This window comes from Miscanthus floridulus, chromosome 7, assembly GCF_019320115.1.
Source record: "Miscanthus floridulus cultivar M001 chromosome 7, ASM1932011v1, whole genome shotgun sequence".
In the NCBI taxonomy this organism is placed as follows: Eukaryota; Viridiplantae; Streptophyta; class Magnoliopsida; order Poales; family Poaceae; genus Miscanthus; species Miscanthus floridulus.
Window position 1 is genome coordinate 16,349,085 of NC_089586.1, and position 19,756 is coordinate 16,368,840.

The 19,756-nt window shown below is 48.9% G+C and overlaps 2 protein-coding genes, 7 non-coding genes and 1 pseudogene across 10 annotated transcripts; 2 read left to right on the plus strand and 8 right to left on the minus strand.

Annotated features, from left to right (window-relative positions):
* The first annotated feature begins 3,225 nt into the window (after window positions 1–3,225).
* On the plus strand, window positions 3,226–13,408 carry LOC136466605 (uncharacterized). 2 transcript variants are annotated; one of them, XM_066465065.1, is made up of 5 exons: window positions 3,226–3,848; window positions 4,739–4,841; window positions 5,060–5,253; window positions 12,083–12,323; window positions 12,407–13,408. In XM_066465065.1, the coding sequence occupies exons 1-5, from the start codon at window positions 3,280–3,282 to the stop codon at window positions 12,431–12,433; spliced, it is 1,134 nt and encodes a 377-aa protein (XP_066321162.1). In that variant the 5' UTR covers window positions 3,226–3,279; the 3' UTR covers window positions 12,434–13,408. The 2 variants fall into 2 exon arrangements, with proteins under 2 accessions (XP_066321162.1, XP_066321161.1); XM_066465064.1 differs by having other exon boundaries at window positions 3,230–3,848; window positions 12,071–12,323.
* A 131-nt stretch (window positions 13,409–13,539) lies between these two features.
* LOC136466607 (phosphopantetheine adenylyltransferase-like) lies at window positions 13,540–18,432 on the plus strand. The gene is made up of 6 exons (XM_066465066.1): window positions 13,540–13,868; window positions 14,322–14,393; window positions 15,265–15,324; window positions 16,244–16,338; window positions 16,784–16,853; window positions 16,960–18,432. The coding sequence occupies exons 1-6, from the start codon at window positions 13,659–13,661 to the stop codon at window positions 17,134–17,136; spliced, it is 684 nt and encodes a 227-aa protein (XP_066321163.1). The 5' UTR covers window positions 13,540–13,658; the 3' UTR covers window positions 17,137–18,432.
* On the minus strand, window positions 17,892–18,010 carry LOC136468336 (small nucleolar RNA SNORD14). Its single transcript, XR_010761840.1, has one exon. It is a non-coding gene; the product is annotated as a small nucleolar RNA SNORD14 (small nucleolar RNA).
* On the minus strand, window positions 18,082–18,200 carry LOC136468331 (small nucleolar RNA SNORD14). Its single transcript, XR_010761836.1, has one exon. It is a non-coding gene; the product is annotated as a small nucleolar RNA SNORD14 (small nucleolar RNA).
* LOC136468332 (small nucleolar RNA SNORD14) lies at window positions 18,294–18,412 on the minus strand. The gene has a single exon (XR_010761837.1). It is a non-coding gene; the product is annotated as a small nucleolar RNA SNORD14 (small nucleolar RNA).
* A 78-nt stretch (window positions 18,433–18,510) lies between the features above and the next one.
* LOC136468319 (small nucleolar RNA snoR2/U65) lies at window positions 18,511–18,661 on the minus strand. Its single transcript, XR_010761826.1, has one exon. It is a non-coding gene; the product is annotated as a small nucleolar RNA snoR2/U65 (small nucleolar RNA).
* An 84-nt stretch (window positions 18,662–18,745) lies between these two features.
* LOC136468287 (small nucleolar RNA Z112) lies at window positions 18,746–18,933 on the minus strand. The gene has a single exon (XR_010761802.1). It is a non-coding gene; the product is annotated as a small nucleolar RNA Z112 (small nucleolar RNA).
* Window positions 18,934–19,004: 71 nt separating this feature from the next.
* On the minus strand, window positions 19,005–19,106 carry LOC136468308 (small nucleolar RNA snoR31/Z110/Z27; annotated as a pseudogene).
* Window positions 19,107–19,179: 73 nt separating this feature from the next.
* Window positions 19,180–19,267, minus strand: LOC136468302 (small nucleolar RNA snoR1). The gene has a single exon (XR_010761815.1). It is a non-coding gene; the product is annotated as a small nucleolar RNA snoR1 (small nucleolar RNA).
* A 123-nt stretch (window positions 19,268–19,390) lies between these two features.
* On the minus strand, window positions 19,391–19,481 carry LOC136468301 (small nucleolar RNA snoR1). Its single transcript, XR_010761814.1, has one exon. It is a non-coding gene; the product is annotated as a small nucleolar RNA snoR1 (small nucleolar RNA).
* Window positions 19,482–19,756: the final 275 nt, after the last annotated feature.

Below are 19,756 nucleotides of genomic sequence, written 5' to 3' on the forward strand. Positions count from 1 at the left end.
CGAACAGTTGCTTGGGTTTGGACTGATTATTTATCATGTGATGCAAACACGTTTTGGTTTTGGAGGCCAGCTCGACGTGCATACCATTGCTCCTGATAGTCCTGAACTGTTTTTGCCCTGATTTTATCAGCTAAACTTTTTATAAACTGCAGTAGCTTGAGGGAGTCATCTAATAGTAATAGCTTTGTATTAGCTGGATGGTTAGAAAACTGAAAAACGAACTAAAAGCTACAGTAGGCTATAAGTTGAGCTATTTGGATCAACTAGAGCTATATTTTTAGCAGTTTTTAACAAGCTCTACCTGATATCAAATGCTTTGTTTAGTTCCTCCCCTAAAGTTTACTCCCTATCATATTAGATGTTTGACACGTATATAGAGTATTAAATATAGGCTAAAAATAATTAATTGTACAGATTGTGACTAATTTGCGAGATGAATTTTTTAAGCCTAATTAGTTCATGATTTAACAGGATGGTGCTACAATAAACATGCGCTGATGACGGATTAATTATGCTTAATAAATTTATCTCGCGGATTACTGAGGACTTCTGTAATTTATTTTATTATTACTATCTGAACACTCACATATGACACCTCGATGTGACACCTGATGAACTTTACTCGTTGGATTTAAACACCACCAAATTTTTAGCAGTTTTTAAGCTGTGGCTGGTATCGTGCCACAATTGCGCTGTGCTCATGCCGTGCTGGTGTAACCGTGCGAGTGCTGTGGTGATTTCATTCCGCTCTGCTTACGTCCATGGGTGCAAGGGGCAGCACGGCCATGTTCCAAGTAGCTCGCCGCTCAGGCTACACGTCCATTGCCTTCTCGTGGCTCGCCGCTCGCCAGATGTTTTCTCCCTAGTCTCCTGCACTGCACATGACACATTCCATAAAGTCCCCGGCATATGGATACAGATGTATGTTTCCTAGTCCTAGATGAATGCAGATCTGAATTTGATCTGTGGTTGGGATATTGCACCTATTCTGAACTGGAAATGCTATACAACACGCATATGTTTTAGCACCAAAAAACACATGATTTTTTTATATCTATGACGTCTGGGGTCCACATGTCAAACAAATACATAAACACCTCTGCAATCTGTGATTTGTCCTTCTGTAGAAAAAAATTATTTCTTATGATCTGTGATCTTGTGATTTGTGATTGTCTGAAGGTAGAAGAAGGCTGGAGGCTGGAGGTAGAAGAATAGTGTAGGCTGTTGGATCTTAAACCTAATGATGCTAAAAAAATCATGTGTTCAAACTACATAAAACATATGGGTTTGTAGTAGACAAACCCATTCTGAATATTGACTCGGCCGAATGTGGATGTCCCACAGCATTTATTCTATATATTTTTAAGCAAATACTACTGATTTCTGAACCTAAAATGGTTGTATGGATAGAGTATTTTCTACAATGTTGTTGGGTTTGAATAGGTCTTTCCTTTTTCGACATTTGTATAAAGGAAACAGAAATGTGGCTACAAACTACACATCCAAATGGGAAAAATAAAGGAATAGTGATACGGAAAATTAGACCCTCAACTCAGCTGCCTTGTCAACATAACACATAACGTGTCTCACAAGTCAGTGCTAGAGCGAAATAATATCTGCCACCGGGTTCTTAAGTTTTCCTAGCAAAAACTATTGCCAAACGTGTTGAACATGCTTACAATGCTATGCACACTGAAATCTTTGACTTGCACTCAAGGCATAAATAAAAGCTGCTCGTGACTAAGGAATACAAAGAATTGTCCTGGAAACTTATGTTCTACAGGTGGAGTCCGCTCTACGTTCACTCAACCATCATCTCGCAGTATTGTGTGGCTTAATACACGAGTTGAAGGAGTTGTTATTGGACGATTTTATGTCCTCGAAAGTTGATCATGAAATGTAACCAAGTAGCTCATGAACTTGCTAGGATAGGCGCGTTATATCAGATAGGACATGCTTTCCTATCGCATGATATACCCGATTGTATTCTGGGTTCGGGCCAACGATTTAGCTAAATCATAGGTTTAATCAATGGCGAAGCTATAATAAATTAAAAAGGGGTGTAACTGTCTTGTGGGTGCATGAACTTATATTATAGCTGTGCATATATGGTAAAAAATTAGACTTCATCACTGACTATCATACATATAGCTTCACCCCTGGGTTTAATGACGGCATGTTTCCTATAAAAAAAGGCTACTGCCTTATGATTTCTCTTGCATGCTCAAGTTAGACGAGACTTTGTCGGCTATCGCTAGATATCTCGCCACTCTCGGTATATCTAAATTCTAAACGCATGTGTGAAGAGGATGGCAAAGGTTGATGTCTTGATGAAGCCACAGTGATATCGCCGTCTTCGTTCCTTAGGTGCAACCAGAACATGGTACTATTAGTTGTCGTAAACATCATATATATATTTAACGTGTTAATTAATGAAAGAAGAAAAATAAAAGTACAGAGAAGGAAATTTTCTCCCGACTAGGCGTACGGAGTAACACAGAAAGTAAAAGACACTTGGATGTACTCTAAATCCTTAGCCCTTGTTTAGTTCTACCCCAACTTCCAAAAAGTTGCTACAGTACCTGCCACATCGAATGTTTGCGGCCCATACATGGAGCATTAAATGTAGACGAAAAGAAAAACTAATTGCACAGTTTGGTGGAAAATTGCGAGACGAACGTTTTGAGCCTAATTAGTCCATGTTTGAACACTATTTGCTAAATAAAAACGAACGTGCTACGATAGCCCCAAAATCCAAATTCCTACGATTCTTTGCTAGTTCCTATGTTGCTTTGCTAGACGCGAACTCAGATGTAAGCTTATGTTTGGTTCTTGAGCCAACTTACTTCGTAGTCCGTGCAGGCAAGGTTTTGCCTTGCTCCTGTGGAAGGGCCAAATTGGCTCGCCCAGCCTGGCAGCTTGTTTAGCTGGACTTAAAAAAAAATACTGTTTATACCAGAAAAAATACTATTTTAGTTAAAAAAAACAATCCGAACGATGTGGCTCGTTGCTCAGCCAGCATCCACATGTCAGCGCACGAAACGCGGAAGCCCTCCTGTTCTCCTGGCCCACATGTCAGCGTATCCACATGCACGCCCGAATTAACTGCGGCCATGTGTGCTCCCAACCGTTCTCCCACGCGGGATCCAGCGTACCTGACGCCGGTGTGGCGTGGGCCCCGCGCGTCAGTGACCCCAAAGCCTTCCAGTCGCCGTCATAAACACCCCGGTCTCATTTCTCGTCTTCGCCACTTCGCCGCCGCTTTCACTTCACGTCTCCATGGCGGCGGCCTCCGCCCGCGTCCTCGCCACGGCCGCCGCTGCGGGGCACCGGCGCGCCGCGTTGAGGCGCGTACCGGTCCCGGTGTCCGCCTCGCTCTCCTTCCCGCCGCGCCACCCGGCGCCATTCCGCGGCCGGGCCAGCGTCGCCTGCCCCTCCGTGGCCTCGCTCTCCGTCCCCTCCGGCGGCGCGCCGCCGGGCTCCGTGCCATTCGACCTCCTGCCGCCTGACTCCGAGCCCTTCATCGAGTGGGACCCGCCCCCGGGCGACTCCGCGGCCTCGCCTTTCGCCGGCGGAGGCGGCGCCGCGGGGGGCGCCACGCTGGTCGTGCTGCTCGGGTGGCTCGGCGCGCGCCAGAAGCACCTCCGCCGCTACGCCGACCTCTACCGCGAGCGCGGGGTCGGCGCGGTACGGTTCGTCGTGCCCGTGCGCGAGCTCGTCGACCTCGACCTCGGCCGCCGCGTCGAGCGCAGGGTCGCCGACCTCTCCGAGGAGATCGCCGCCTGGTGCGACGCCGACCGGCGCCGCACGCTCCTCTTCCACACCTTCAGCAACACCGGATGGCTCGCGTAAGGAATCGAAGTCGAACCCCCTCGCTTCTCCTGAAGCGCTTTAGTTCTAGTGTGGATGATTCAGTCATAAATTGGAATGTCCGAAAGCGGATAGTTAGTTCGTATGGCACTTGAGAGACGCGTGCATGCGTTCCTCATTCGATTGCACACTGACATGGGGGCTCTAGTTTGTCGTGTGACACGTTATGAAACTTTAGTTTGGTATACATAAGATTGATGGATAGAATATTCACGATTCAGGAGGTATATCCTCGCCCAAGATACCACGAGGTCGATGGGAGCATTTAGCACGCTACTGCACACCCAATTCTAGTTGGAAAACTAAAAGTGGTTGTGCCATCATGCCAGGAGAAAATCTTCATCTTGTCTTTGGTGTGTTGTAGAATGAATCTCCTTGTGGTTCTCCAGGGTATGTGTTTCCACTACCAGTGGTAACATAGGAGTAGGACAAATGGTGACAGTGAGCATTAGTGGTTAACTGGCAATGAAAATACTGCATGATATTGATGCCACAGTTCTGATTCTCTGCCAATGCTCTCATTGTTTCTTTGTGATTTGTGCACATTTTTCCTTATGGTGATCTGTTATGCGTCAGCTGTGTTATGGATTTGTCATCGTTTTCTTATTCTTGAAAACATCTAGCCATACCTGTTGCGCTGAACTACATCCACACACAGCAAATTCTGTCCTTGTATTTCTCAATGGAGTTCATTGTTTTTTCATTATTATAACTTCATTTTGGGGTAGTTCGGTGAATATTCTGATTTCTGAATCTAGTCATGGATGTCTTACTTCAAATCATAGTAAAACAATTATTGGATTGTTTAATGTGTACAGTGATGCATTAAATGGACTATGCATAAAAGCATTTTTTGCTTTCTTTCCAGCTATGGTGCTGTATTGGAGAATCTACAATCAAGAGCTGACCTAACTGAGAGAATAAGAGGATGTATTGTAGACTCTGCACCAGTTCTAGAGATAAGACCAGAGGTTCGTGTACCTGTCCTTTTTTTTCTTACTGAATCAAGTATACAATTACAATAGAGTTTAACTTGCTAGGTGAAAATGTTCCAAGGTCCTCCATACATTTACAAGTAGATATTTTCTATCTTGGTCATTTTTGTATCCAGTATTGTGGTTGCCTATGGTTTCATTCTATGCAATTAAGCTTGTTTGCCTGGAAGTTCTCATTTTTATGTTAAACTCAGGTCTGGGCGGCTGGATTCTCTGCTGCAATGTTAAAGAAAAGTAGTTCCATGACAGGACCTACAGCTGAATCTCTTGATGGGCCTATTGTAAATGGCACCTTGAACAAAGTTACACCTTCATGGGGTGAATGCTTTCTTCTGTCAACTCTGCAGAAATTCTTTGAGATTGTTCTTTATGTACCTGATGTAAACAAGTAAGTGCAATTACCGTTCTGAATCACTGCTCTGCTTAAGTGCCATGAACTGCCTTGTGCCAGCCAGCATTCATCAACTATATTAGTTATTTTCTTTTTGGGTACGACCGCGCCGGGGTGGGGGGTAGGGGGATATTTAAAGGGATCCCATATTTAAATGCAATCTCAAAGCCTCAGAAGACTCACCAAACCAAAACCCAGAAGTTTTTGTTTTTAAGAGGAGAACAGGTGTGTATCAATTGTTGAAACAAACATCAAAGATGCTAAAGAGGCAATAAGAACTGCTGTCAAAAGAATGATAGAAGACTAGTAACAGAGAGGGGGCTATTCTTTGAATCCATTAGCAGCTAATAACTCCCAGCTATTTAGCTGGCTAACTATTAGTTGCAAGGTGGTTGGATTCCACTAGCTAGGTGGTTGAAGTGTTATTTTACTCAAAAAATAAAATAAAATAAAATAAATCTACTGTTTCCAAGCTAAAATACTTATCAATTGGTGGGAGGGCATTACAGTTAATTGGCTACTAATTTGCTGCTAGTAGCTATGTTTGCGCAACTAATGAGATGATTGTTAGCTAGGTGCCTAGCTAACAGTTGATTGATTTGTCACCTGGGCCTGTTTGGATTCACCCTATCTCATGGTGTTCTTAGGAGTAACTATTAGCTTGTCAGATCCAAACAAGACCTAAGTCAGGAACTCATGGTGTTATTGAGGGTGTTAGCCTAGTGCTGAACCTCAATGTATCCAGTTACCTACTATAGCTATTTACTATTCACTGTCATGTAATTTTTTAGGTTCCTTGGCAACCAAGTTGATCATGGTGCCTTGGCAACCAAGTAGGAATCATAGCATTTGCTTTATGCAGTTAGAATATGCTAAGGAGTAGGTACACCACTTGCCTATATATGCAGTGGTTAGCATCTTCTTGTATCCTAAGTTGGCATTGCAATTCAATACAATCCAAGCGGCCTGTTGGCCAAGCTGCCCTCTGGCAGCCCAATTCCACTTGTGTTCTAGTTAGTTTAGCAACTATTGGTATCTAGAGCCAGCTTAGGAGAGAGCAGAGGTCATGTCCACCTCCAGCGAGCGCGCCCTGAGAGCAGCAGCCGCCGCCGCCGCCAACGCAGGCGGAGGAGCGGTGGTCAATCCTGGCGCCGATCGGGCTCAGCGCTTGGCCGCGGCAGAGGCCGCAGCCGCGCAGGCGATCGAGGCAGCCAAGCAGGCAGCGGTAGCAGCCCAGGCAACGGCCAACACGGCCGCCGCACTGCGCACGGAGTTGGAGAGGCAGCCCAGGGAGACGTCGCGGAGCCTAGTGTGCCGCCGGATCCCGTCACCGTCGCCATAGCGCCTTCGCGGATGCGGAGGCCGTCGTGGGTCACCTGCGGCCGTCCAGACGGTGTACAAGGACTCCGGCATGGGGACGCCATGGCCGATGCTGACCAAGACCAATTACCACGAGTGGAGCCTACTTATGAAGGTGAAGATGCAGGCGCGCCAGCTCTGGGACGCTATCGAGTACGACGACCTCCCGTACCACGACGACCGGCGCGCGCTTGAGGCCATCATCGCCGGGCAACCACCGGAGATGGGCGCGCCGCTCGCGGACAAGGCGACGGCCAAGGAGGCGTGGGACTCCATCGCCGCAGCGCGCATCGGCGTCGACCGCGTCCGCCGCGCCATGCTGCAGCGGCTGCGCAAGGAGTGAGAGAACCTCGCCTTCTGTCTCGATGAGCAGGTTGAGGATTTCACCCTCCGCCTCTCCGCGCTGAAGCAGCAGATGGCCCGCCACGACGACAAGGACCTCGACAAGGAGCGGACGGTGGAGAAGCTTCTTCGTGCGGCACCGAAGAAGTACACCCAGCTGAAGATCGCGATCGAGACCCTCCTCGACTTCTAGGACCTCACCATCGAGGAGGTTGCCGGAAGGCTGAAGACGATGGACGATCTCGAGGAAGAACCTCTGTTCGAGCCCATCTCCGTCGACGGGAAGCTGATGTACACCGAGGAGCAATGGCTCGCTCGGCAGAAGGAGAAGAAGGGAGGAGACGGCTCCGGCTCGTCCAGCTCGACCAAGGACCACCGTCGGTGACCTCGCGGCGGCAGAAAGCAGAGGCCAAAGGGAGAGCATGGCGAGCGGGGTGACCGTGGCAACCGTGGCGGCGGCGGGCAAGGAGAGAAGGCTGGTGGCGCCGGCGGCGAACGCAAGGCAAACCGCGACAACACCTGCCTCAACTACCACCGCGCCGGCCATTGGGCAAAGGACTGCCCTCAGCCCCGACGCGAGCGTGGCGGCGCAGTGCATCTCGCAGAGCCGGATGATGACAAGACGGCTCTGTTTCTCGCTCACGGCTTCCTGGAGCTACAAACATAGGAGGTCATCCTCTGCTCCAAGGCCAGCCTCGACATCGACGAACCCCGGGCTCGTGCGTTCCTCAACACCGGCTCCGGCGAGGACAAGATGGATGGCTAGTACCTCGACAGCGGCGCTACCCACCACATGACCGGCCATCTCGAGCTCTTCTCCGACCTCAACACTTCTGTTCGCGGCTCGGTGCGGTTCGGCGACGCGTCAAGGGTGGAGATTCAAGGCGTCGGCTCGATTGTGTTCACAGCGAAGACCCAATCGTTTAATATAGCTAAGTGTGGCCTAATTACGACTCAGACCCGACATATGACTCTCATCTATACAACGATAGTCTAGGGATGATTTTATCTTTTGCTAGTCTTTAGTGGCAACTTTCGCTTAAATCTCTGTGGCCCTGTCTTTGGTAGCTTACTCCTTCACATGGCCTTGAGCCCTCGATACCTTCTTTTCATAATTCAGCCATTGCCAAAGACAATGATGTAGTCTAGGGAGAAGTCACTACCAGAAAAGATGGGATGAGTAATTTGCTATAGCAGTGGTCTCTAATATAGTGAAATGGTTCTAGAAGATTTTCCTAAAATAATTTATAGGAGAGGTAATAATATACAATATCTGGTGGAGATGCTTGTAAAATCATTCCTTGTCGTAGGCCTTTTTACAAGACATTAATTATTGTCATGAGGATTGAAGCAGTGGCAGAGCCGAAGCTTCAGAGCAACGGGATCGGAGATGTACGCAAACAAGGACGGAAGCTTCAGAGCACCAGAGAGCAGTTTCAGGGACTACCAAGTATCAACACACGGATGACAGATGGATGGAAGCTCTGTCGTGGCCGGACGTAGCATATTGCATACACAGCTCCCCCTCAGGCAGATCAGCAGGCTGCTGGTCCTGCACGGCGTCTACTTCATCCCGGCGCTACGTAATTCCATCATGAGCCTCGGCCAGCTCGATGAAGGCAGGTCCAAGGTGGAGATCGACAAGGGCGTTCTTCGCATCTGGGATCGCCGCGGGCGCCTCCTCATCAAGGTGAACCGTGGGCCCAGCTGCCTCTACGTTCTCCATCTTGAGGCCGCGAAGCCGCTCTGCCTTGCCGCGAGGAAGGACGACGACGCCTGGCGCTGGCACGAGAGGTTCGGCCACCTCCACTTCAAGGCGCTGCACCAGCTCGGCAAGCTGGCTATGGTGCGCGACATGCCGGTGATCAAGCACGCCGAGCAAGTCTGCGACACCTGCATCACGATGAAGCAGCGCTGGCACCCCTTCCCTCAACAGGCCCAATACCGCGCGCAGGAGCAGTTGGAGCTCGTCCACGGCGACCTTTGCGGGCCCGTGACGCCGGTGACTCCAGGAGGGCGGCGCTACTTTCTCCTGATGGTGGACGACGCATCCCGCTTCATGTGGGCCGTCCTGCCGCCGTCCAATGATGCTGCCGTGGACGGCGTCAAGAAGGTCCAGGCCGTGGCGGAGAAGGAGAGCGACCGCAAGCTCCGGGTGCTACGCACCGACAACGGCGGCGAGTTCACCGTCGCAGAGTTCGCCGACTACTGCGTGGGAGAGAGCATCCAACGCCATTTCTCGGCGCCTCACTCGCCGCAGCAGAACGGCGTAGTGGAATGCCGGAACCAGACCGTGGTGGCCACGGCTCGGGCGCTGCTGAAGCAGTGGAGGATGCCGGCCAAGTTTTGGGGCGAGGCAGTGATGACGGCAGTCCATCTGCTCAAATCGCTCACTGACGCGGAGCTTGCAGGGCAAGACCCCCTACAAGGCCTGGCACAGGCGCACGTCGGTAGTCGGCCACCTGAAGACATTCGGCTGCGTCGCCTACACCAAGGATCTCAGACAGCTCTGCAAGCTGGCTGATCGCGGTAAGCCCAGCGTCTTCATCGGGTACGCAGAGGGAGCCAAGGCGTACCGCATCCTGGACCCTGCGACGCAGCGTGTCAGGATCAGCCTCGATGTTATCTTCGACGAAGGGCGTGGCTGGAATTGGTCCACCCCGGACGCCGACAGCTCGGCCGCAGCGGCGAGCGACTTCATCGTCGAGTTTTGGGAGACTGGAGGAGCCGGGGGAGCACAAGGTGCCTCTCTAGTGGCGGCCGGAGCTACATCGCCGGCGCCATCACACTCTGCACCGCGCTCGCCGTCATCAAATTTGGGGGAGCCTGGAGGGACATCGGCAGCTGCGGTCGCTCCTCCAACACCCCAACCGGCCTCGCCAACGCCAACGCCAGCATCCCCTGCTGCCCCTACTGCTCCACCGGCATCACCAGCGGCGGCAGCTGTGGCTGGAGACCAAGTGGAGCTTGCCACTCCACTGGTGGATGATGAAGACAGACTCGATGCCTACTACGACAATGAGCCGCTGCGGTAGCGCACGATGACGAACATCATCGGCGACCATCCTCCGCCTCGACGCCTCTTCGCCGAGCTTCACCTCACACACGCCGGCGAGCCTGCCAACTACGCCGAGGCCAAGGATGATCCGGCATGGCGGGCGGCAATGGAGTAAGAGCTCAAGGCGGTGGAGCAGAACCGGACTTTGGAGCTGGTGCCGCTCCTTGCTGGTCACCGGCCCATCACCCTGAAATGGGTGTTCAAACTCAAGAAGGGCGAGCTGGGCGCCGTGATCAAGCACAAGGCAAGACTGGTGGCGCGTGGCTTCATCCAGCAGGAGGGGGTTAACTACGACGACGCGTTCGCTCCGGTGGCGCGCATGGAATCCGACAGGGTCCTCCTCGCGCTGGCGGCTCAAGAGAGCTGGTGCGTCCATCACATGGATGTCAAATCGGCTTTCCTCAACGGCGACCTCAAGGAGGAGGTATACGTGCAGCAGCCGCCCGGCTTCGCCGTCGCCGGAGAAGAGGGGAAAGTCTACTGCCTCCGCAAGTCCCTCTACGGTCTGCAGCAGGCTCCGCGCGCCTGGAACGCCAAGCTGGACGCCATACTCAAGAACATAGGCTTCCAGCATTGCGCTCATGAGGCGGTGATGTACCGGCGGGGCAGTGGACGCTCTGTCCTGCTCGTCGGCGTCTACGTCGACGACCTGATCATCACCGGCGCGGAGGACCGAGAAGTGGAGGCGTTTAAGGCACAAATGAAGAAGATCTTCGACATGAGTGACCTCGGCCTACTCAGCTTCTACCTCGGCGTCGAGGTGCATCAAGATGCCCATGGCATCACCCTCCGTCAGACACATTACGCCAAGCGGATCCTAGAGCTCGGCGGAATGGCTGGCTGCAACCCTGCCCACACTCCAATGGAGGAGCGGCTGAGGCTTAGCAGACACAGCACGGCAGCGGAGGTCGACCCTACACACTACTGGCGCCTCATCGGTAATTTGCGCTACCTGGTGCACACTCGCCCCGATTTGGCGTTCGCCGTCGGCGTCGTCAGCCAGTTCATGGAGCAGCCTACGGTGGAGCACCAGCAAGCTGTCAAGCGCATTCTCCGCTATGTCGCTGGCACGCTCGACTACGGTCTGCACTTCACCAAGGCGCCCGGCTCCGCTCGCTTCGTCGGCTACTGCGACAGCGACCTCGCCAGCGACATCAACATAAGCAAGAGCACGAGTGGAACACTCTTCTTCCTCATCAATTGCTTGGTCAGCTGGCAATCAATCAAGCCGAAGGTGGTGGCGCTCTCCAGCTGCAAAGCAGAGTACATTGCCACCTCTACTGCTGCAACCCAGGCTCTGTGGCTCACCAGGCTGCTAGCAGAGCTCCTCGGCAGACATGTCGAGGTGGTGGTGCTGAAGGTGGATAACAAATCAGCGCTTGCTCTTTCGAAGAATCCAGTTTTCCATGAGAAGAGCAAGCACATAAGAATCAAGTACCACTTCATCCGCAACTGCCTGGAAGATGGAAGCGTCAAGGCCGATCACATCCCAACTACTGATCAGCTTGCAGACATTCTCACCAAATCCTTGGGCAGAGCCAAATTTGAAGAGATGAGGGAGAGAATTGGCTTGAAGCAGGTCATCCCCAAGGCAGGGCACAAGGCTAAGGGGGAGAAATGAGGGTGTTAGCCCTGAACCTCAATGTATCCACTTACCTACTATAGCTATTTACTATTCACTGTCATGTAATTTTTCAGGTTCCTTGGCAACTAAGTTGATCATGGTGCCTTGGCAACCAAGTATGAATCATAGCATCTGCTTTATGCAGTTAGAATATGCTAAGGAGTAGGTACACCACTTGCCTATATATGCAGTGGTTAGCATCTTCTTGTATCCTAAGTTGGCATTGCAATTCAATACAATCCAAGCGGCCTGTTGGCCAAGCTGCCCTGTGGCAGCCCAATTCCACTTGTGTTCTAGTTAGTTTAGCAACAGTTATTTTCTTCCCCCTCTTGTTCAGCATTATTGTACACCTTATCTTCTTTTTTCACAGATCTACTACTGTAGACCATTCTGTTATCTGATACTGTTGCTTGCCTGCTGATCATGTACAGGCGACTGTGCAGGACTCTCTCGGTTCTTTCGGAGAAGCAGCCTTCCTGCCCCCAGTTCTACCTGTACAGCTCAGCCGACCGAGTCATACCGGCGGAGTGCGTGGAGAGCTTCATGAACTCGCAGAGAAGCCTAGGGCGCAGCGTGTTCGCCCACAACTTTGTCTCGTCGCCCCACGTCGACCACTACCGGAGCTTCCCCCACGTGTACTCTGCCAAGATCGACGAGTTCCTGAAGATCTGCTCCACGGTCAAAGTATCATGACCAGCCTTCGATCCGACTAACATGCAGGCCTGTCAAACTGCTATCTGAATTGATTTGGTTTGGTGTGTTCTCAGAGCGTAGCCGCAGCTACATCACCCTGATGAGAGGTACCTGTAATTCGTCGAATACCTTGGTTTGACTCCTGCTAAGCTCTGGACTCCTGGAGGATCCGCTGGATGCGCGCATTGGAAGGATTAGATGTTGAGCCAGAATTTCTGCGTTCCATTTTTGTTCATCCTTGTTCTGAGAATGGATAGATGTTTGTTTCCCACTCTGAATCTGATGGGTAGGCTCCCAAAGAGGGAAGGTGAGATGAAATTGTACCCTAATTCTTTTGGACGTGAGTTGTACCATGATCGGATCGGACGCCGAAGTTGCTTGCTGTGGAGTCCCGTAGCGTCTGAACTCTGAAGTTATATTAAGGCAACGTGTGCTTATGTTCCCATCATTATTGTATTGTATGGCACTGTGGCTTCACCTTCGTGGGATGCAATGCAATCGTGGTGGAGCACGCTGCATCCATCCCGCCGTGTCTGTTCACAGAACCGGGGTGCTCGGCTCGTGCGTGTCTTTAGTCTGATTATTATCTATCTCTGAGCTTTTGCATGTCCAGGGATGCAAATGGGTACCCAATGGTGTTTTGTGGGTTAGCTAACTAATTACGATCAAATACCATTTTAGTTCATTTTTCTACTTCCCTCAAAGTACGAAAATGCCATTCTAGTTTATTTGGTTTATTTTTTGGGTCAACCCAAAGTTTGTACTTGCATCCCTGCATGTCCTAAAGAGAACACGGTTGCCGTTCCATCGGCGAATCAGATTCCATCTCTGGTCGCTGCCAGCCAGGTTTAGTGCTTGAATCACATTCTTTGGCATGAAGCAGCAGCACACCAAACAGCCTAGCCTCTTGGCGTCGCCTGGCGCCTGGCGCCGAGCAGCGAGGTCGAGGCCAGTCTACAGTCGATTTCGCCGTGACTTTTTTTTTCACCGACGAGTCGATTTCACCGTGACACTTTGTCACTGACGAGGCCGGTGTGTAGCCGATTTCGCCGTGACTTTGGCAGTCACGAGTCGATTTCACCTTTGCCTTCGTTACCGACGACTAGTAGAAGTTAGAACCGGACATTTTGTTACCAACTAGGAGTCCGAAGCTGGACCCACCTATCAGTGACAAAGTCAAACAGGACAAGCAGAGGAGAGGAGGGTCTCCAAAACCAGGCGCACCCGCGACGGCACTGACCAACCAGCCAAAACCGCCCGCCCGCCCGCCCGCGCCTGTTTGTTCGGTCGGCGCACGCGCTCCCGACTCGGAGACGCGCGCACGCCATGGCCATGGAGGAGGGATCAGGAGCAGTGGAGAAAGGGCCGGCCCTGGGCACGGTGGCTGACGCCTCTGCCGCCGCCGCCAAGGTCACTGGCGACGGCGACGGGAAGGAGGAGGCCGAGGGGAGACGGCCGGCTCCGGCCGCCTACGCGGCTGTCGTGATCGGGGGCACCTTCGACCGCCTGCACCAGGGCCACCATCTCTTCTTGAAGGTACGGTGCGGGGCTGCGGGCAACAAGGACTCTCTACTCTCGCCCTGTGCTTCTTCCTCTCCTCTGCTCTGCTCTGCCCTACCCTGCCTCTCGCATTACTTTCGCCGCCCACCCAATGGACGGATGCTGCCCTGCGTCTGTTCTTGTGCTCTGTGGAATCCAATCTTGTTTGTGGTCTCACCTCACCCTTGGCGTCGTCTCTTTCTGCCTGCGTGTGCGTCAGTTCCAACTTCGAGGTGTTAAAACCTCAGTTGATCCTTTGATTCCTGCTTTCTGATGATGATCGGTGGTTGAGCTTGAGCAGTTGAGCCCCTATGGAAGAACACAACTTCGTCTCCTGCCTTTTTTTTTGTTTTGTTTATTAGTTTACTATAAAAAAATGAACAACGATGATTTTCTCTCGGTTCCATTCTCTTCTAATAAAACATAAACAATGTTTGTGAGTTGTGACAGGCGGCAGCGGAGCTGGCGAGGGAGAGGATTGTGATCGGCGTCTGCGACGGCCCGATGCTCTCCAAGAAACAGGTCAGCTTTCGCGTCACTGGCCGATCTTATCATTCACTAGTAAATAATAAATCTCGCTTCTACTTCAAATCCACTTGATGCATGCTTAGAATCTGATCACACTTGCTTCTACGCTAATAAACGCTGACCATAGTGTTCAGCTGATGCCACAGCAACATCAGCTTTTTAAATCCTGAGACGTGAGACGTCTCAACTCATACCCAACTGCATGTCCCAAAAACATACTACTCCCTCCGTTCGTTCCAAATTGCAAGTCGTTTCTAGTCCCAATTTGAAACGAAGGGAGTAGTATGATTTTTAGTTTCAAACTGCAAGTCTTTTGCAGTTCTAGTTTGGAACCAAGGAAGTAGTATGGTTTGTAGTTTCAAATTCAAACTAGAGGACTTTATTTAGGTATGCCATTCCAAGATTATACAGGGCAAAAGTGTCACTAACTATAGAACAACAGCCAATGAGCACAATGGTACCAATGGGGCATGGTAGGCTGACAAGTAATCTGGTGCAATCAGAGACTCTGAGACACCACAGGAATAGGTCGATATCAAACACTAAAACCATGTCATATCAAATAATGGCCGGATTTAGTATTTCAGGTGGGGAGTTCTACTGATTCACAGTTATATGCAAGTTCATTGAACATGGACAGGTTTCAAATTCGATGGCTATCTACCTCTCACAAGTTTGGTAGGGGGTTGGGTGGTTAACCAATAACCACTAGTTGAATTGAACGGCATATTCCCCTTCAAAGTATGCATGTGAGCTGCATATGTGGTCTGTGTGATCATGGCATGCAGCTGAAGAATCTAAGACTTTTATTATGAGTAGAGGAGTCTGATGGCATCTTTTGCTTTGGCTGCTTTGTTCCTTGCAGTATGCCTACCTGATACAACCAATCGAGAAGCGGATGCAAAATGTCAAGGATTATATTAAGGTATCCCCCTGATCCAGTAAACATTTCTTATTATGGCCCTGTTCGGCTGGCTGATTTTTCGGCTGATGCTGATTTATTGTGAGAGAAAAATACTCTTCTATGGCTGAAAAGTAGTGCTGATATCAATTGGCTTGGATGCAACTCCATGTACACGTACATCAATGGGCACCCTTAACCTGCATGTATTGAAAATCAAGCAATTTATTATTGGTGTATCTTTACATGTAGATTTTTTTTTTGAAAAAAATTACATGTAGGGTTGTAAACGGGCTGGAATTTTTATTTATCCTTCCAGTTTCTGTATTTCGGGAAAAAAAAACTGAAAACAGGGCAGTAACTTAGATTAGTGGGATGTGATGAACTGGAGCTGGACAGAAAATAGGTGTGTTTCCTTCCTGTTTTTAGGTGGTGGAAAAAAACAGTGTATTCCATTGACAATTCCCTAGGAGATGTACTACGTGGGGGGCCCAAGTCCAACGCCACTACCCGCTGGGCCAAGAGGCCCTGTTGTGCTGCAGTGCTGCTGGAGTGCTGGCCCAGCAATTAAATTAGTTTTGGCTATAGATGCCAAAAAAAAGACAAAGTATGGACTAATCACGGACGAGAGCTAATAGGGACTAATTGGTGGTTACAACCTATTAGAAAAAAAATAGCCCATGATTTGTCCATGTTTAGCCCCTTATCCCATCCAAACGTGCCCTAAAGTTGTTTCGTTCCTGGTGATAAAAATATGGACACGTAAATGGTTGAGTTGCTACCTGCTTCAGTCCCTATTTGGTTAAAGGCTACATGTCAAGGGATTCATGTAAGCTATATAGTTCTATGATGCAGCTGTGTTCAATTTAATAAATTGCCACGACAATAGAAACAGGTTCGTGCACAAAATCAGCTTTGACACCCACTCTTTCCATTTGCACAGTCCATAAAGCTTGATCTTGACGTTCATGTGGAGCCGATCGTGGACCCTTACGGCCCCTCCATCGTTGACCAAGGTCTTGAGGCCATCATTGTCAGGTTAGGATGTTCTTGCCCTACATTTGTCTAATACATGCTATCATATTTGTTCAGCAGCACTACTAGGTGGTGTTTAAATTTAGAAGTAAAGTTTAGAGATGTCATATCAAATGTCACATCGGGTGTGGTATGAAAGTGTTCGGATATTAATAATAAAACAAACTACAGAAGTCTTCAATAATCCGCGAGATGAATTTATTAAGCCTAATTAGTCCATCGTTAGCTGTAGCACCACGTTGTCAAATCATGAACTGATTAGGCTTAAAAAATTCGTCAAACAAATTAATCGCATTATGTACAATAGTTATTTTTTAGTCTATATTTAATACTCTATGTGTCTTAATATCCGATGTGATAATAAGTAAACTTTAGGAAGAGGAACTAAACAAGGTCTTATAACCCTTTTAAGCTGATGATGTTGATTGTCTACAAAACCTTCGAGCAGCAAGGAGACCATGCGAGGAGGAGACGCTGTCAACAGGAAGAGAGCAGAGAGAGGGCTCACTCAGTTACAGGTTTGGTTACAAAATAGTTTTATAGTAATAGTATACGAAAAGAAAAACCTACACGTTATCAGCACCCCAGACTCAGGTCGACATCTCATGGTCTAAAATCTTGCAGATCGAGGTGGTAGAGCTGGTACCAGAGGGATCGACAGGGAATAAGATAAGCTCCACAGCATTCAGAAAGATGGAAGCAGAGAGGGAATTGCAGCAACAGAATAAGCAGCAAGAGACACCAACAGGCAGTCCAATTGGGATGCAAAACAAAGCAGTTCAGTCATATGGATCAGACTGATGAGCTGCAGTTCTGTACCTGCACTCTTTTTTATACATATATGGAACTTTGAGCTACAAAAGCCAAAAATGTTCTGCTTTATATAGAAAAAGGCTCTGTTCCATCATGAGCTTAATACAGAAAAGTTACAGTTCTTTTACATAATCAGATCGAAGGATAATCTACAATTGAGAAACTACAAAATCCCCAGCACAGCTTAAGTATACAATTCAGAAAGACCATTCGTAGGTGGCATATTGGCTTTGCCATAGAGCTAGCTAAAGATCCATCTTTCCTGGATTAGTGATTACTTCAATCCATACCCCTATGGAATAACAAAAAGCAAGGGCAGAGGGACCAGGATCCGAAACCATACAATAATTCGTAGGAACCCACACCGGATAGAGGGCCCTAAGCATTACACAACCGTATTTGCAGCTTTCGGCGTCCTCCACTCTATGCTTAGACTTGTAAGAACTTCAAATTGTTGAAACTTATACAAATCAGAATTGGAGTCTTGGGACTTGATTTATTAGCATTGAGCTCAGACTTCAAAATCAGGTTGAAACCGTAACCATAATCCAAAACAGAAAATGACAACAGCCCCATTGCATGTTTTTTTATTGATACAAGCAATAAATTGGTGGTGCAATAGAAAACGTTGGCAGATTCTGATTTGATACTCCTATTTGACAAGCATAAGAAAAGACAACACGAAGCAACAATGGAACTGGCAAGAATTAGATTTTATCAACTATTCAATAGTGAGTGCAGTGGTCCTCAGACATCCAAGGAAGGATTTTGCAGCATAAGCTCTCAAGCCTGGCAGGGCGAAAGCTCTTACGCGGCAACTGCGAATGTAGAGAAACACGCCTTGATTTTGTCATCATAGGATACCACTGCTCAGAAATCAAGTCACATAAACAAACAAATGGAGGAAACATCTGTAGGAAAATACCAAACATTTGCATCAGACATCCAAGGAAGGATTTAGCAGCACTAGCTCTCAAGCCTGGCAGGGCGAAAGCTCTTAGGCGGCAACTGCGAATGTAGAGAAACAAGCCTTGATTTTGTCATCATTTGCAATGCACAACAGCTAATAAAAAAGCACAACAGCTAATAAAACAGCACCATATACAGAAAGTACTGACAAATGAAGAACTGGACAAGAACATATATGGCTCAGACATCCAAGGAAGGATTTAACAGCACAAGCTCTCAAGCCTGGCAGGGCGAAAGCTCTTAGGCGGCTACTGCGAATGTTGAGAAACAAGCCTTATTTTTGTCATCATTGCCATATGCATCAAGTAGACAGAACAGAATGAGCAATGAATGTAATCACAGAAACCGGCTCTTTGAAACAGCAGCTAAAAGCAAAGATTAACAATAAGCAATGAATGTAATCACAGAAACCGGCTCTGTGGACAGATAGAGAAGCCGTCCCCAGGTTCCTATCAACATGTGAAGCGTTGAAACAACTTTGTATTGGCCTAATCATAGCATCTCTGGTCAAAGCTCGTAGCTACCAGAGACGTGGCATCAGGCCCAAACTATTTTTCAGCAATGACATCATGATCTGTGACTAGCAGAATACAAACAAACAAAATAAAACATAGTGGCAGTCTGTAAAATCCCTCAGAGACCCGATTTAAATCACGCACCACAGCTGAAACAAACAGCTACAGATAGGAGCTCCAGCCAGACCAAACCACAAAGGTTATGGTCAAGGATGGACCATCTGCAGCTGAGAGAAGCAGCTGCTGTTTACAGTGTCAAACGGCACTTCCTATCGGTAGGTCTTGAGATCCTCACAGGGACTACATAGCTGAACTACCTTATGACATACAGACCTTACAAATTACGACCTGATTTCAAACATATTGAAGTACAGCATAACCAGAAAAAAATTGTCTGCTCATTCACAGCGCAATGCAATTACGCTGTGTCAGAAGGTGTCCTAAGATTGTTTCAAGTTTTCATCCTCTGATGCCAAACAAAAAAGATGCGTGAGGAATGCAAAATGCAACGAAGGTCACCTCAAACATATAGCAAACAAAATTAACGGGCTCAGAGAGTTGCTAATCTGCTCAATGAAGGGATAGTCCCTTCTCATACAAGAGGTGTCAGAAATAAGCAATAACTCGTCACAGCACAACCAGCCTATTCTAAAATAGAAAAAAAAAAACATATGAAACGACCTCACGAACTCGTAATCATATGCTAACATACGCAGGAAAAAGGCCAAGTTTGCTCAGGAAAAATACAGCTAGGGAGGAGCTCAGAGAGTTGCTGAATCTGCTCAACAAAGGGATCGGAATCCCTGCTCATACAAGAGGTGTCAGAAGAAAGCAGTGCTCATCACAGCTACATAGCATATCGTAACATGGCTCCGATGAATAAAAACGAAACGCAGACCCATTAGTTCTATCTACCCAGCACGCTGCAATCAAATTCACAACAAACCGGATTCATGACCCACGACACGCAAGGCCGGAAGAACAGGACGACCGAGACGAGCAGCTCGCGACGAGGCGGCTGGGAGGAGCCGCCGCGCAGCGAAGGGCTAGGAGGGCTAGGGCGAGCGCGAGGGCTCGTGGCGGCGGCGGCGCGAGGCTTGAACCCTAGCGAGCCAGGTGAGCGC